Below are 15,248 nucleotides of genomic sequence, written 5' to 3'. Positions count from 1 at the left end.
TAAAAATTGATTTTAAATGTTTGTGTTAATAAACTGTTTTGTTACAGAGCTCGAATAATGTAACTGAAGAGCCTCCTCCAAAAAGGGCAAGGCGGACAGCTGCAGTTAAAGCTGCCATCGCCTTGGACCAGAATAGTGATGACGATGATGATTCAGGAGAGCCAATGACTAAGGTAAGTCTTTTTTTTATACAAAATAGTTTTTAAATTGTTTTGCATACCATACCAGTATTTCTCGATATAAACACAATGACTTGACAGTTTTCAATGTCTCAGTAATACTCTATTGTTATTGTTAACAAATGTTTTATATTAAGCAGATAACAGCCTAAAGTATGTTATGATATCAGTTATGTTCTAAGTAATTGATAAAATGTTTTATGTCCCAAGTAAATAATCTGTCCCATTACATGTCCTGAAATATTTTCACCCAACTTATACTTCTTCACTTTTCTAAATAAAACCAGAGAAATTCATTCACCTCAGCTATTTCTTTAACATAAAAACAACTTACCAAATCTTTATATTGTTCCAATTTCATTTTGAGTTTCTTTGAGTAGCCATTTATTTTTTAGTATTTCTCATGATATAAACAACACTGCGTTGTCCATTCTCTTCCTTGTCTATAGCTAAATGTTTTATGTATACTTTTATTCCTATATTTTAATTGCTAAGACACTAAATCTATTCTCACACACACTAATGTATTCTCCTTTGTATCCCCACAATTATTTCTGTTGTGGCAAACTTGTTGATAAATACAATACATTAATCATAACATTTTTTATGCATTATTAGAAAAATGAGTAAGTTTGATTATTTATCATATTACATTTAAAATGGTTTGTAGGTTTTAATAAATTTTTATGTGGAAATCTTTATTCGGTTTTGCAAAAATCTAGTACATTTTCTATATATATATATATATATTGAATATAATATGTATGAAATCTATGCTTATGTTTTATTCCTGGCGTTTCTGATATGATTCTTCCTAAATATTTCGGAATAATGTAATGTAACTGCTCAGTTCACACATTTAGAGCTTCTAATCTCTCATTCTTTTGATAACACAAATCGCCATGATCATATCATGGACAATTTCTTGTACAATGACTGTTCCATATCAGGCACCTGGACATTCATTACAAAACAGTTTTATGATGACCAAAAAATTCAACTTCCAAAAACTTTCAGTGTTGCTAATGATAATACAGACTTATACATTATACAGTTCACTTTTGATCATCCTTGAAACTGAGCATAATTTGTTTTTACATAAGTGTGTATATTGGGCAGAAATCTTGAATTTATTATAGATCCGAAGCTTTTTGTTTAAAAATTTAGTAAGTTGAACAACCACAAATTTTTAGATTCATCACATAGGACCAATGATAATTCAGAGTTATGATTAATCCTTGCAGTTATATTGAATAAAATATTGAACCTTTCAATTTGTTAAAAGACCCATTTTAAAAGTTTTACCAAAATTCACCCAGAAACAAAACCTAATGAATTCCTAAATTTTTTGGCCACTGGTTATTAGGAAATCAGTAAATACTATGCCTATTGTATTCCCGTAGAAGCTACTTCGCAGAGGAAGCTACTTCGCAGAGTAGAAAAATATTAAAAATTAACAGTGCTTAATTTTGATCTCCAACTTTAATAGCGAGCAAATCAAAGTCTACTTTTTATTTCTTCATTTTTAATTTTTTCAAAATTTTTGTCAATCAAATTTGGAATTTAAAATTTCTGATGCCAAACAGTCTTCAAATTGCTTTGAAAATTATCTTGAATTCAAAATATTTATAGACAGATTATTTTATAATTTTAGGTTTATTCCCAAAATATATTAAAAAATTGAGCTGTCACAGTAGAAACAGCTTCAGTCAAAACTATTTTAAAATCAGGTAATACTTTTTGCAAGTTTTTACTTCATTATCCATGGTAAACTTTTCCAATACATCTTTAGTTATAAACTTTTTTTTGTGTTTAATTGGACATGGCCATCCTTTCAATTCTTTCAGAATAGATAATGTATATTTTATATTATCTGACATTTGAGAGAACACTTTGATGGACATAAAATCCGACTATTCCCAGAATCTGTTTATAAAGCTACTTAAAAATCCTTGGATACTTATCTTTAGATTTTTTAGTTGCCAAAGATTATAAGAGAAGTTTATGTGATGGATGGACATACGAACACCTGAGCAGTTGATTTTTTATTAAAAATAAGCTTACTATTGTTAAGTTTATATTTAAAATTAATCTTACTGTCAGGAAATAATATCTTAATATTGTTTTGAAGCTGCTTCTTTGTAGAACATTAGATTTTCCTAATATTTGTGGTATAAATCCATAGTTATAATAACTTGAAAACTATTTTGAATTTTAAGATCAATATCAGCAGGAAATTAAAAACAAAACATCCTGTAGGTTAATCAAATGAAGCATATACTTTTTTGCTTTATCTGATTGTCTGTACATGTTTATTAATTTTCAGTTGATAATTTTTCTTAGTTTGCATTCAGTTACATCTGGTGCAAATTGAAATAAAGCGTTTATATAAGGTATGTTTGTTTGTCAATAAAAAACTGTTAAAATGGTGTTTTAGAAACATCTTAATGGACAGTTTTTTAATTATATGCCAACATACCTTCAATAAATATAGTTTGATTAAATGCTGCATATACTTCTTTTGCTGCATTTAATTGTAATTGTTTAGATTTTCAATTTGCATTTGATACTGATTGATTTTTGGCACTACTTTTGCCAAGAATCTTCAATTTGAACTGAATCATAATACAAAACATTTGGCTAATAACTTGCAATGCAAACATGACAAAAACATTGAAATGCTACATTGTTTCTGGGTTATGATCCTGACCTTTTGTCTATGATAGTGGCAGATATTTATAAGAGCTATGCGAAAATAGAGCTTTATTTATAATTCAGCAGTTCATGCAGTAATCTGAGACCAAACACCAGAAAAAATTCATCATTATGATACATCTACTGGGAAAGCCCCTCCTTGAAAAAAAAAAAATGTCAATATCTTTTATTTCATTTTTATAACTCCTTAGGAAAAAAGACAATATAATCATTAAAAAATCAAAGAAATCCGTAATTGATTAATAGTGTCACAATAGTTGTACCAAATTTATTTAATATCCAAATTTTCATTCCAATTTTCAGTTCATGTACACCAAATATTAGTTTCAAATGCTTTTTATTAATTTATATTTCATTTTGGTTGTTCAACAAACTTTTGTGCTTGTTTCGACTAACATTTTTAATTCCATTTTTTAAAATGTTTGCGATATGATAATTTGAATTATAATTTTGATAAATGTACTATTTTTTGCATTCTGGATAAAGATTTTTGCATGTAATTTACTTTGTCAGAAGTCACAGACATGATTTTTTATTATAAACTTTGCCAAGCAGTGTATTTTAGTGTGTTCACATCAATTTATTTAGGATAAAATCCTCAATCCACTTGAATCTCTCAATTGGAGTTCTTTCTGAATTCATAATAGGATAAATGGTAAAGGAAATAAATAATATGTTCATAGGAGCCCATCATAGGATTATTACAACAGCTATAGCTTAAAAATCAATGCTAAGAAAATATATTAGTGTATATTATGATCTACAATAAGAAAAATAACAAACCACTAGTATTTTAAAAGTTGTGACAGGAATCTAAAACTACTGGGTCATCAAAAAAGGGTCATCGTCATCAGTGGTATTACGCCCTAGTTGGCCCTGTCCTTCCCCAGTCTGGCCAGTCGTTTCTGTTCATCTCCAATTGCACTGATCTTCATCATGTCCTCATCCAAACCATTCACCTTCCCTCCATCTCAGTCCATTTTAATGAAAGATATTACATCTCTACTATTAACTATCTCCTTATATTTCTCATACAATTTTGAAATTATATCGCCTTCTCCAAATACCATTCCCACAGATTGTGCCCAAAATTATATGTCGCTCTATCCCTGTTATTTGGCGTCCACACCAAAATTTTGGGCTTTTCCTTAGGCCCATATTTTGTGCGGCCGTCGAGTAGTTTGGGAAACCATCTCTTTAAGCCTCGTGTGGCGCGTGGGATCAAATCTAAGTCGTCAGCGTAAGCCATAATCTGCGTTAACTTGTTAAAGATTGTTCCCCTGTTGTGAAACTCTGCATCTCTTATAGTCCTTTCTAATGGTACTCTAACGCCAGTGCAGTAACCTTGCATACGAGCCCCTTCCCACATCAGTTGGCCCAACGTTAGATTGATTGATGATAATGTAATGAAAATTGTTGATTAAACAGAAAATAAATTAACATGGAATATGTAATACAGTATACTCCCTCTATAACGAACACGGTTATTACGAGGTTTCGCTTATAACGAGATACATTAGATGTCCCATGAAATTTCTATTGAACTATAACCGTCTATAGCGAGGCAAATTTGGTTATAACGAGAGAAAATAAGATCCAAAAACGTGTTTTTTACGTTTTGAGTCCGGTCGTGGCTATAAATAAATACCTTTTCAAACAGCCCCTCAATAAACTTAACTGCAGCCCGCAATTAACTTCTTTACAATGAATAAATACAACTGTTTCACATCTTTAGAAAATATATGATAGAATGATACTGGACCATTTAAAGCAGTTAAAAATAACAGAGTTCTTAAAATTGCAGAAGCAATAGTTTATCTTGAAAATACGATTTATATATTATGTGGTTGGAAAAAAATTTAAGTAAAGCTTTTTTGTTTTAACGTATATCATTGATAATAAAAGTAAACAACTCTTTTATGTTTTAATATATTTCATTGACAATAAAAGTAAATAACTTTTTTTCAAAAACTCCATTCAAACAATATTTATTAGCATCTTATATTGATCCGAATGACTTCACTATAGGAAGTTAATGGTTTAGAAAACTACAGATTCATATGTATGCACAGTATTATTATTGTCTGATATAACGAGATCGGCTTATAACGAGGTAATTAGTCTGTCATTACAGTTCTCGTTATAGAGGGAGTCTACTGTATAAACAAAAAAAAAAAATGTGAAAGTTTACCACTGAGTTACACCCCCTTTATTTTTAATGACATCCACAATTCTTCGAGGCATAGTTTTTACCAAGTTCTGACAAAATTCTAATGTAAACGAATCCCATATTTCTTGCAATTTTTCCTTCAATTCGTTGACGGACCTGGCAGGATGTTTTCTCGAAAAGTTGTCATTTATCCAATTATAAACAATTGTCAGCGCTGAAGCATATGTACCCTAAACCAATATCCAGCTAAGCTTTGATCTTTTTTGTTAAATATTTTAACCATCTATTTAAATATGGAAATCACCACTAGAAAATTATTTTTTTGTAAAATTATTACACAATCAACATAACCTTTTATACAAAAAACAATAAACTTGAATCCATATGATGAGTATAACTGAAACTTGGACATCTATCCGCTGAGAAGGTTCGGGACCGAGAAAGTCGGTCAATAAATCCTGAGGCTAACTAGTATAACATTTTTTTGCAAAAATTATTGTTTATTCATAAAAATGATCTCCTTTAGCGGCGATATAATAATTCCAATTTATCTTCAAAATAGGCTTCGGTTTCGGCGATTACTTCCTCATCGTAGCGATATCTCTTACCACGGAGCATTTTTTTAGATCAGAAAAAAGGTGGTAATCGCTGGGGGGTCAGATCTGGACTACACGGTAGGTGCAGAAGCAATTCCGTGCGTTTTTGTCATCGTTTTCATCGACTTGTGACACAGTGCATTGTCTTCGTGAAAGAATTTTTCTTGAACAAAAGAGGCCTTTTATTTGTGATTTCGGTCTTTAAACGCTCCGATAGACCAATATAGTAGTTGCTGTTTGTTTCTCCATGTTCCAAATAGTAAATGAAAATAATTCTTTGTGGGCCCCAAAATACAAAAGTCATAAATAACCTTTTCGGCAGTTTGTTGCTTCTTTGAGTGCTGTTCACTCAGATGTCTGCCGATTTGATTTCGGAGTGAAGTGATGTATCCATGTTTCATCCATTGTGACATACCGACACAAACTCAGACTTTCCGATTAAACATGTCCAACCAGCGCCGAGATTCATCAATTCGTTGTTGTTTTTGCTCTGGTATGAGTATGCGGCACGCATGTAGAAAACAGCTTTCTCATAACCAAATGTTCGTATTTAATAATCAAAATAATCATCATCATGCAACCTCTTCTGCCCACTGCTGGACATAGGTTTCTCTCCCATTTTTCGCCACTGCTGGTCATAAGTCTCTCCCATTTTTCGCCACTGCTGATCATAGGTCTCTCTCTCACATTTTTCTCCACTGCTGGACATAGGTGTCTCTCCCATTTTTCGCTACTCTTCACGGTTCTGTGCGTCTTGTTGCCATTTCTTGGATATTCATTTAATGTTGTCCATCCAGCGTGTTGGTGGTCGTCCTCTGCTGCGTTTGTCTTCTCTTGGGCGCTAGTAAATTAGTTTTCTGGTCCATCTTGAGTCTTTTAGTCTCGCTATGTGACCTGCCCATTTCAGTTCTTTTCCTTAGGTCTTGGTTCCTTATTTTGTATTTTTTTGTCACTCCGAGAATTGATCTTTCAATGCGCCTTTGTGCTACACGCAATTTAGTGTTGTTTTTTTTATGTGAGTTTCTGCTCCGTATGTCATAATCGGAAGAACGCATTGGTCAAATGTCTTCCGTCTCATAGCTATCGGGATGTTGCTCTTAAAGATGCCTCTTAGTGAACCATACGCCGCCCAAGCAAGTGTTATTCATCGTTGAAATTCACAGGTCTGATTATCCTTGCTTGTTCTGATTTCATGACCGAGATATATTATGTACTTTTCTGTCAATTCTACCACTTGATTTTGGAGGGTTAGGTATTCGCTGGAAACCAAATTTGTCATAAATTTGGTCTTAATGATGTTCATTTTTTGTCATGTCTATTTTTATTCCTATATTTTCACACTTTAGCATTTTAAAGGCATATTCGAGGACCGTTATAAATAATTTAGGTGAGAGAGTGTCGCCCTGTCTCATACCTCGCCTTATATGGATTTCTCTGGTGGTATCATGTAGTTTTATAAGCATTGTGGCGTTTTGGTACAATGTTTGTACTAACTTTGTAAGCCGGTAGTCTATTCTACTATTGTTCAGAGCAGTTATAATGCTGTCAAATTCCACTGTATCGAAGGATTTGTGAAAGTCTACGAAGATAAGTACCAGTGATCTGTTATATTCTATCGATTTTTCTATTAAGGTTTTTACTGTTTGTAGGCGATTGTTTGTTCCGATCGTTTGTTTCGGAACAATCAAAATAATACCCTTTGATAGAGTGCCAGCCATCTCTTGCAACTTCACTTAGCGGTTTTCCATAATTTTCAGCATTTTTTTCGCTGTTTCCGGTAATAACTGCATTATTTGGCCTTCCGGAGTGCTCAGAACTATTGCTGTCGGCACGACCGCGTTTAAATCTATCAGTCAACCATCGTTTAATGGTTGTCATTGATGAAGCAGAGTTCCAGTGACACTTTTGGTCCCCTTATTGACCGACGTGTTATTTCGACTAAAGTATTTTTAGATCATAGGTAAATGAAGTCAATGATATACTTGAAGATTTTCAATCTTCAATAGTAGGAGTACACTGATAAGATCGTTGAAATAACATCTAATTTAATATGAGCATTCAATTTTTGTGTAAAAACTAAGTATGCCCTATTTCTCGCTATAATCAGGTTTCTCGATTCACTTTATTGTAAGCGTTAAATCCATGATCATGGACACTAGAAACTAATAATTCTTTTTAAACTGAACTAATTAGAATATTTTGGCATTCAACTCGATTCTTTCCTTCAATTTCAAATAGTATTTTTTTTTAGCGATACCAAGTCTTGAGCAACTAGCCCAATGACGGCGTAAGCTGGAGCCATTTTTAGTTTTGTACAATGGTTTTACTTAAGCTCAGTTCTTTTACTGCCACATAAAGAATCATATTACAACAAATGATACTCTTTAAAACATCTCTTTCGTATATATAGACAATCTTCTTTCTAGTAGGCTATAGAAGACTTTATACGGTCTTAAGTAATGTATTTACCTTGTAGTTCATACACGTTAATTTATTACGCTTCATATGTTCCTTTATATTTCACAGCAATGTATAAAGGGCAGTAACCAAATCTTAATCTTCAAGTGTCATACACTTCCAGCGTATAGACATCCATCCGTCATCTATTTGTAATTGTCTCTTTCTGGCCTTAGTAAAATTTCTCCTTGATCGCTTTATTTATAAAGCCTGCTAGCAATTAATCTTCTCCAAGGCCGTTAATGTTTCTCATCCTCCTAGCCATCTACTTCCTACAAGCTTGTCTGCTCAATCTGCGTTTGTACTTTTACAGTAGTTCCATACATACATATGTGTTTTATTTGACAAATCACCTCATTTTCCTCCAAGAATTTGCCCATCTCTGTATGAACAGAAATTAGTCCTTGATTGAAACTTGCGCGAGTTCAATCCCATTAACGCGCTGTAGAGCTTATTCTATTGATCCAGACTTTCAATTCCCTCAACACGCTGTCGGAAAAACTTCTATTCTTTTCCATTTGAGACTCTCCTTGCTTCCTTGGACTCCATATAATGAGTAACAGTATCTTAATATTTCTACTATTTTTCTAATGGACATGTTACAGTGTTTTAATGCAACAATTTGTTTGCAAGAAGTGATCGATGAACTCTGCAAAAACAACCAGGATCGTTGCCATCCTTTTGCGCAATGACAATGCATGCCTTCTCGCACACAGCTCATATAAAATCCAACTATTTGAAATCGAAAAACATAGATTTGCTGGGCCATCCTGCATACAGTCATGACTAGGTACCTTGTCATTTCTTTGCGTTCCCGAAAATCAAAAACAAATTACGCGGTACAGATGAGGCAACTGAAGCACAAAAATCACATTTTTTAGATACGTATTTCGAACTACATAAATGATTTGACGTTTGGTTTTTTCAAATGGAAAATTGTATTGATGTTAAAGGCGGAAACTTTTAAAAAAAATGCTGAATTTTTCTAAAAATATGTTTTTCTTTCCTTCTATTATCTGTGTAAAACTTTTAAATTGTATGCCTCGTATTACATCTACTATTTTATCTTTTTTATATGATTATCGATTACCATTTATATTTGGATGCTCCGGGCTGATTCCAAAAACGAGGAACTGTTCTAGTCGTTGTTTCACTGTACTACGATTTTTTAACACTACAAACAACAGTTTTTTTTAAACAATCGGCATATTTTTAAGCTTTAAAAAAATTGTTCTTCTATTTTTCATATATTTTAGCCCAATGCTTGACAATTAAGACTGAATAATGTTTTTCTTGTTTTCAATTGGGCACATAGCAATTAACAGGGTTTTTCGCAGAATGTTTTTTTGCAATAGAATATTCTGTAGCCCGATTCTCTGTACATTTTAAGTATAATAAGTATCAGAAGTATCACAAAATTTTGAAGTTTGCCACATAGGACGCAATGGTCTTAAACTCGCTGTGTAGCATAGAGATTCCGTGAAAACGCGCCATTGAGTCCACTTTTGTGCTAAGGCCTACACCTCGTCCGATAATAATTGATCTTCTCGGTGAAGCTGAAATTTGCCGAAATTTCTCTGAACCTGATTAAATGCACCCAAAGTTGATTATAAGATTCTCTCAATTCGTTGTTTGACTTTCCAGTAATGTATTAGCCTTCGTGATTTGTGCCACAAAATTGTTCTGATTATTAAAATAGATTGTTAGTTTTTTTACCACTTCTGATTTGGTTTTTCGTAGCTAATATCGCTGAATGGTTTTCGGTCAAGATATTTATTTTGATCACAGCCTTCATCGGCGCATTGCAAATGCCTGATGGTAGAACGGTGGATAGGCAGCATTTGAAAAGTCTTATTATTTTATCCTTGTTTAATCCTATTGTTTTTGCCATTCCTTTATTTATATATGGGCTTCAATCAACTGGCGCTTTGTGGGTATAACATATTTGGCGATGGCCCGTTTGGTTAACTACATGCTCTCTATGGGGTTCATGTCAGGTGGTTTCTTGACCAGAGCACAACTGCAACATTTTTTTTGTCAGAAATGCTTGTCTCACGCTGCAGAATCTTGTTTAAAAATGTAATTTTTTCACCAGAAAACCATCCTTTGAGCTGGGCCAATAGCCGAGTTTAAAAGTACTCGCTTATACTAGTCCTGTCTCATTGTCCTTTCCACGATTTAGAAGCGTCCCATATTCTTGGCCGAGATGAGAGACCACACCATGACACTAACCGGATGTTTAATCCTCTCCACAATTCAAGTTGGATAGGACTGCAGGACGTCGTCGGACGAACGCATTTTTGTCCAACAAAATCTGGAATGTGGATTTGTCGAAAAACATACCTATAAAAATGATAATATTTGCTGCTCACGAACTCCATTTGTTAAAAAAAGTTGTCTCCATTATGATTCGGTGTTTTTTGGCCTATTGAGTCTCTTTCTCTTCATGGCTTCCGTGAGCCGTGGTTTTTCATAGGCCGGCGACCTAGCAGATTCTCTTCGGCCAGTCGTCGTCTGACTGTTACATTACTTCTTTCATTATTAATCGTCATAGTCAGATGTGCACTTTTTTTATGATTTTCGAGACAAATATACCTGATGTTACGATCAGTACGAGGATTAGTGATTCTTTTCCATCCCGGTTCAAATTTGGTTAACTACAGATTTCGAAACAGCTGCAGTAGTTGTAATAACTATCTGGGAAAGTGAAAAGTGCAGTAATTACATATTTATTTATCTAATTTTTCCTCGAGGCCAGTTTGCAATTTTGCCGATGCTAAAAAAATAATTTTGAACAATTTTTTAATTAGAATCGTGTCATTAAATGTAGCTAAAATGACTAAATAACCAATATTACGTCCCTGTTAAATATATCGGACACCGAAAGCTGGCGAAAAACAAATTTGAGTAATTATTATTTCATACATAAGCAGTCTGCCAGTGTTGCCGCTTATCAAAAATTTTAATAGTCATACCAGAAGAAATACCAAATAAAATACTGATTTGAACACCAATTTTTTGGTGCCCCTAATAATTTTTCCGCCCACATGTTTTCTACTCTCTATAACTACGAATTTTTACCTTTTATTTTACAATATTTCCCTGCATTCTTTGTTTTGATTTAGTTACTCAAAAGTAGAAGTTTGTTTCACTTTCAATTCTGACGTTCCTTCCATTTATGAGTAGAAACAGAAGTTTTGAACAGGCTCTCGTAAATTAAATTGTCATGTTACACTATTCTGTGAGTGTTGATAACATTATTCTTCCATTTACCATTGATTATTTCTAAGTTGTTTTATAGTAGTGAATGCATACATGTCTTCTAAAATTGAGAGTATAGATTACTTTATACGGAGTCAAATGAGCTATACAACTGAGTCGATTGTGCTGATCATTGATGCTGTTCTTATCTCAATCATTCTTGTCGCTCTTTTTTGCTTCTTACTTACTCCGTGGCGTTACAACCCTTCGTGGGTTTTAGCCTACTAGACAACATGCCTCCATTGTTTTCTGTCTTGAGCAACTTCCATCCAATTCTCCACGCCATAGTGCTTAGGTCTCCTGCTATATTATCTCGCCACTGGAGACGAGGGCGTCCGCGTTGTCTCCTTCCAGTTGTGCTTCCTCCCACACCAGTCTTACTGTTCGTTCATCAGAATCTTCTGAGGTGTCCTGTCCATTGGAGTCTTATGGACTTTATTTCTTTTATGATGTTGGCGTCTGGGTAAAGTTTTTCGAGCTCTTTGTTAGTTTGTATCCTATATTGTCTTGATGCTTCATCCAGCACAGGGCCAAAGATCTTCCTTAGGATTTTTCTTTCCCAAACACATAGTCTCTCTTCGTTTGCCTTTGCTATCGTCCACGTTTCGCTTTCATACATCACAACGGGTCGTATGATTGTTTTATAGACCTGTATCTTCGTACGTCTTGTTAGTTGTTTCGATTTTATAAGGTTTTGGAGGGCAAAAAGACATCTGTTGCCGGCCTGAATCCTGTTGTTTATTTCTTGTGATCCGTTATTGTCTTCAGTTATTGTTGTTCCAAGATACTTGAATTCTCTAACGCGCTCAAAGTCATCGATGGTCATGTTCTGACCGATTCTGCCTCTGCTTTGGTTATTGCGTCTCATATACATATATTTCGTCTTGTTTTCGTTGATTTGGAGCCCCATCTTCTCTGCTTCCTTTTCGAACCTCACGAAAGTCTCCTTCATCCTTAATCGTGTGTTTCCTAGATCGACATCGTCTGCAAATGCCAGTAGTAAGTTTGATCCTTCTCGATGAAATACTTTATTCGGTTTATCAACCTGACTAGTTTTTTTGGAAAACCAAGTTCCTGCATCGTTGTCCACAGTCCGGCCCTGCATACTCTATCAAATGCTTGTTTAAAATTTATGAACATCTGATGAAGCTCACTATCAAATTCCTAGCATTTTTCCATTATCTGTTTTATTGTGAATATCTGGTTAATGGTAGAGCGGCTCGGTCTAAATCCGCATTGATAATCTCCAAGATTCCTTCTGTGCATGTTTTGGTTCTTTCTAGCAGGATGTTTGCAAAGATTTTGTAGGTGGTGTTTAGGAGTGTTATTCCCCGGTAGTTAGTACATTGCTTTTTGTTTCCTTTTTTGTGTATTGGTACAATAACCCCTTCTTTCCATTCATCTGGCATTGTTTTTTCTCGCCAAATGTCTTGAATTAACTGTATCTAACTTTAAGAATCGTTGGTGGTTCATATTCTCTTTTATTTGTTTCGCGTACCTCAGCTCGTCTTCAAGGTTTTGTTCTGCCTCACCTGTGTAAGTTTATGACAGATTTTTTTCGATTTATTCATTTCTCACAGTAGTGTTTTGTTTTTGTATTATAGTCCAGTCGTCAGAGGCTTGACCCATAAAAAGTATACAAACAAGCTGAATTTTGCAGAGATATTAATTTTGGGAACCTTAAAAAAATGCAAAAAGTTTACCACTTTTACCCCTCGCAGAGGGTAAAAACACAAAAAAATCGATTTACCAAGAATCTATTCACCGTAGAAAAAAATGTTTTAATTAAAAAACGTCGCTGAGATAATTCTAAACAAAAATGTTTATTAACTTTCATATGTAGTTTTTGTATTTTGCCGAGAATAAACTCAGTTTTTAGGAAGGTGTTAAATAAATTAACGTGGCGCGATTTTTGAGATGTGAGACAATTCTTGCCTTTTTTCTATCCAATTTCTAACCCAAAGTCTATGACGTTTTCGCTTCCTTTTCATTATTTCGCGGTATGCTGTAACGCAATAACATACAACTTCAGTCTCCGATTCAATTCTCATTTATACACGACTGCTCTGCTCGCTAGTGTATTAACACCAACAAGCCGCGAGTCAAACCAACGTTCTTTAAAACCACGGTGTAGACTTATAAGTCACCCCCTTTAGTGGAGGGTTCAAGTTACTTTGTGTAAGCCTGTGTTTAAAATAGGTACTAGTGTCTTATTTAGTGTTGCTAAGTGTATAAGGCCTAGTTCATTATGGCTACTGTTATTTTAATGTAATTTCTGAGACATCTTCCCTACTTTTTTAGTCTTCTTTAGTCAAAGAATTTTTTGTCATTGGAATCATTGGTGCGTTTTTTATCCTTCTCTCTTCCATTTTTATACATAGCCCTCTCCCGACTCCTTCCATCTATCTCTATCCTGAGCAACATACTTCCAATTTGTTTTGGTTATTCTTTTTATGTCGTCCACGCATCTCATCTATGGTCTTCTTCTTGGTCGTTTACCTTTGTAAGGTCTCCAATGTTGTATTGTGGCGTTCCAACGTTGGTCTTTTTGTCTACTCTTTCGTAAAAGTCGTTCCTCTTTTTATCTAGTTTATCCATATTTGCCTTGGTTAGAGTCCAGGTTTGACATTCATGTCATGATAGGAAGGATGCATTGGTTGAACACTTTGCTCCTCAAGTATCGAGGTATTGTAAAGTTCTTCAGTATCCAACTGAGTTTTCCAAATCCTACGCAATCGGCGCGCTAATCACCCTATAATCACATTGCTGATCTACTGCTGTTAAGACCCATTCGCTAACCCTTCATTCTGCTCCTTTCGCATTCGGATTTGGGATCGACAGTGATTGAGTTAATGCTAACCATCTCGAAGCTCAAATTTGGAGAATAGGCAACTTATGCGGAAATGCGTTATTCTGATGTCAATGAGATGTTTCTTTGATTTCTTTGTTGTAATGTTTTTGAAGGTTTCGAATTATGTCCAAAATAGAGTTGCCATGCCTGTTAACGGTTTCTCACTTTTTACCGTTCGGATTGTAGCAAAAACGTACGAAGAAGCAATCGGAAACAATTTAAACACTATATTTTTTGATTTGCAAATTTTAGACGAGTCCTAACAACTATATAATAGGGCAAACTAAAATACACGCAAAAAGAATAACTCGTTTGCGGTAATCATCAACACATGCGTCGTATTTTTATTCTTCACTAAATATTACTCGGGACAAATCTTCCACCGACCAAGAGAGTTTAGATTTTGCCCAAGTGAGCCTGGCTTGCTTTTGTTTTTGCTGTTAACAGCGGCTTTTCCTTTACCTAGAAGAAAATATGTTAAATATATTAAACTACGAGTGCACTTTTAAGTTATTACCTGTAATTCAATTTTATAAAACTTAATTCAGATTTTCCACTTGCGACAGCATTCCCTTGACAGTTTTTATCCAGTTTCATGATTGATTCCATTCAGCTGTAACTTGTCTTAGAGTATTTCTTCGACTTGTTTTACTAATATTCTCCTATTTCTATCAGGAACTAGTTTTGGACGACCCGAGCTTTTACCTTTTTTGATCTTTTATTTAGAAAAGTATCAAAAGATACTTTTGTTTCCTCATAATGCCTAAGTATATTCTACACTGTATTAAAAATATTAATTTCATCCGCCACTTCAAGGATTGTTTTATTGCGGCAATCATTTTTATCACCAACTCACGAATTTTTGGGCACCATTTTATTGAAATAGTACGGCGATTCACTTAATTTGATTAATTTGACAAGAAATTAAATGTAGAACATAGTTTGATGTTGTGAGTGTCTGGCTGCATTGTTTTCGCAACATACTTGTCTTGTGTGGTTTTTAGCAGTTACTTTATACT

At 34.1% G+C, this 15,248-nt stretch overlaps 1 protein-coding gene across 4 annotated transcripts in view; it reads left to right on the top strand.

Annotated features, from left to right (window-relative positions):
- LOC140451388 (uncharacterized) overlaps positions 1–15,248 on the top strand; it is a 227,906-nt gene that overhangs the window by 2,745 nt on the left and 209,913 nt on the right. For all 4 annotated transcript variants that reach the window (XM_072545174.1, XM_072545172.1, XM_072545173.1 and 1 more), the window contains exon 3: positions 48–173. In XM_072545174.1, the coding sequence (XP_072401275.1) occupies positions 48–173 (126 nt within the window). The remainder of the gene's footprint in view (positions 1–47; positions 174–15,248) is intronic.

Source organism: Diabrotica undecimpunctata, chromosome 9 (genome assembly GCF_040954645.1).
Source record: "Diabrotica undecimpunctata isolate CICGRU chromosome 9, icDiaUnde3, whole genome shotgun sequence".
NCBI lineage: Eukaryota > Metazoa > Arthropoda > Insecta > Coleoptera > Chrysomelidae > Diabrotica > Diabrotica undecimpunctata.
The sequence above is the reverse complement of the archived record's forward strand: the minus strand, read 5'-3'. Positions and strand labels throughout refer to the sequence as shown.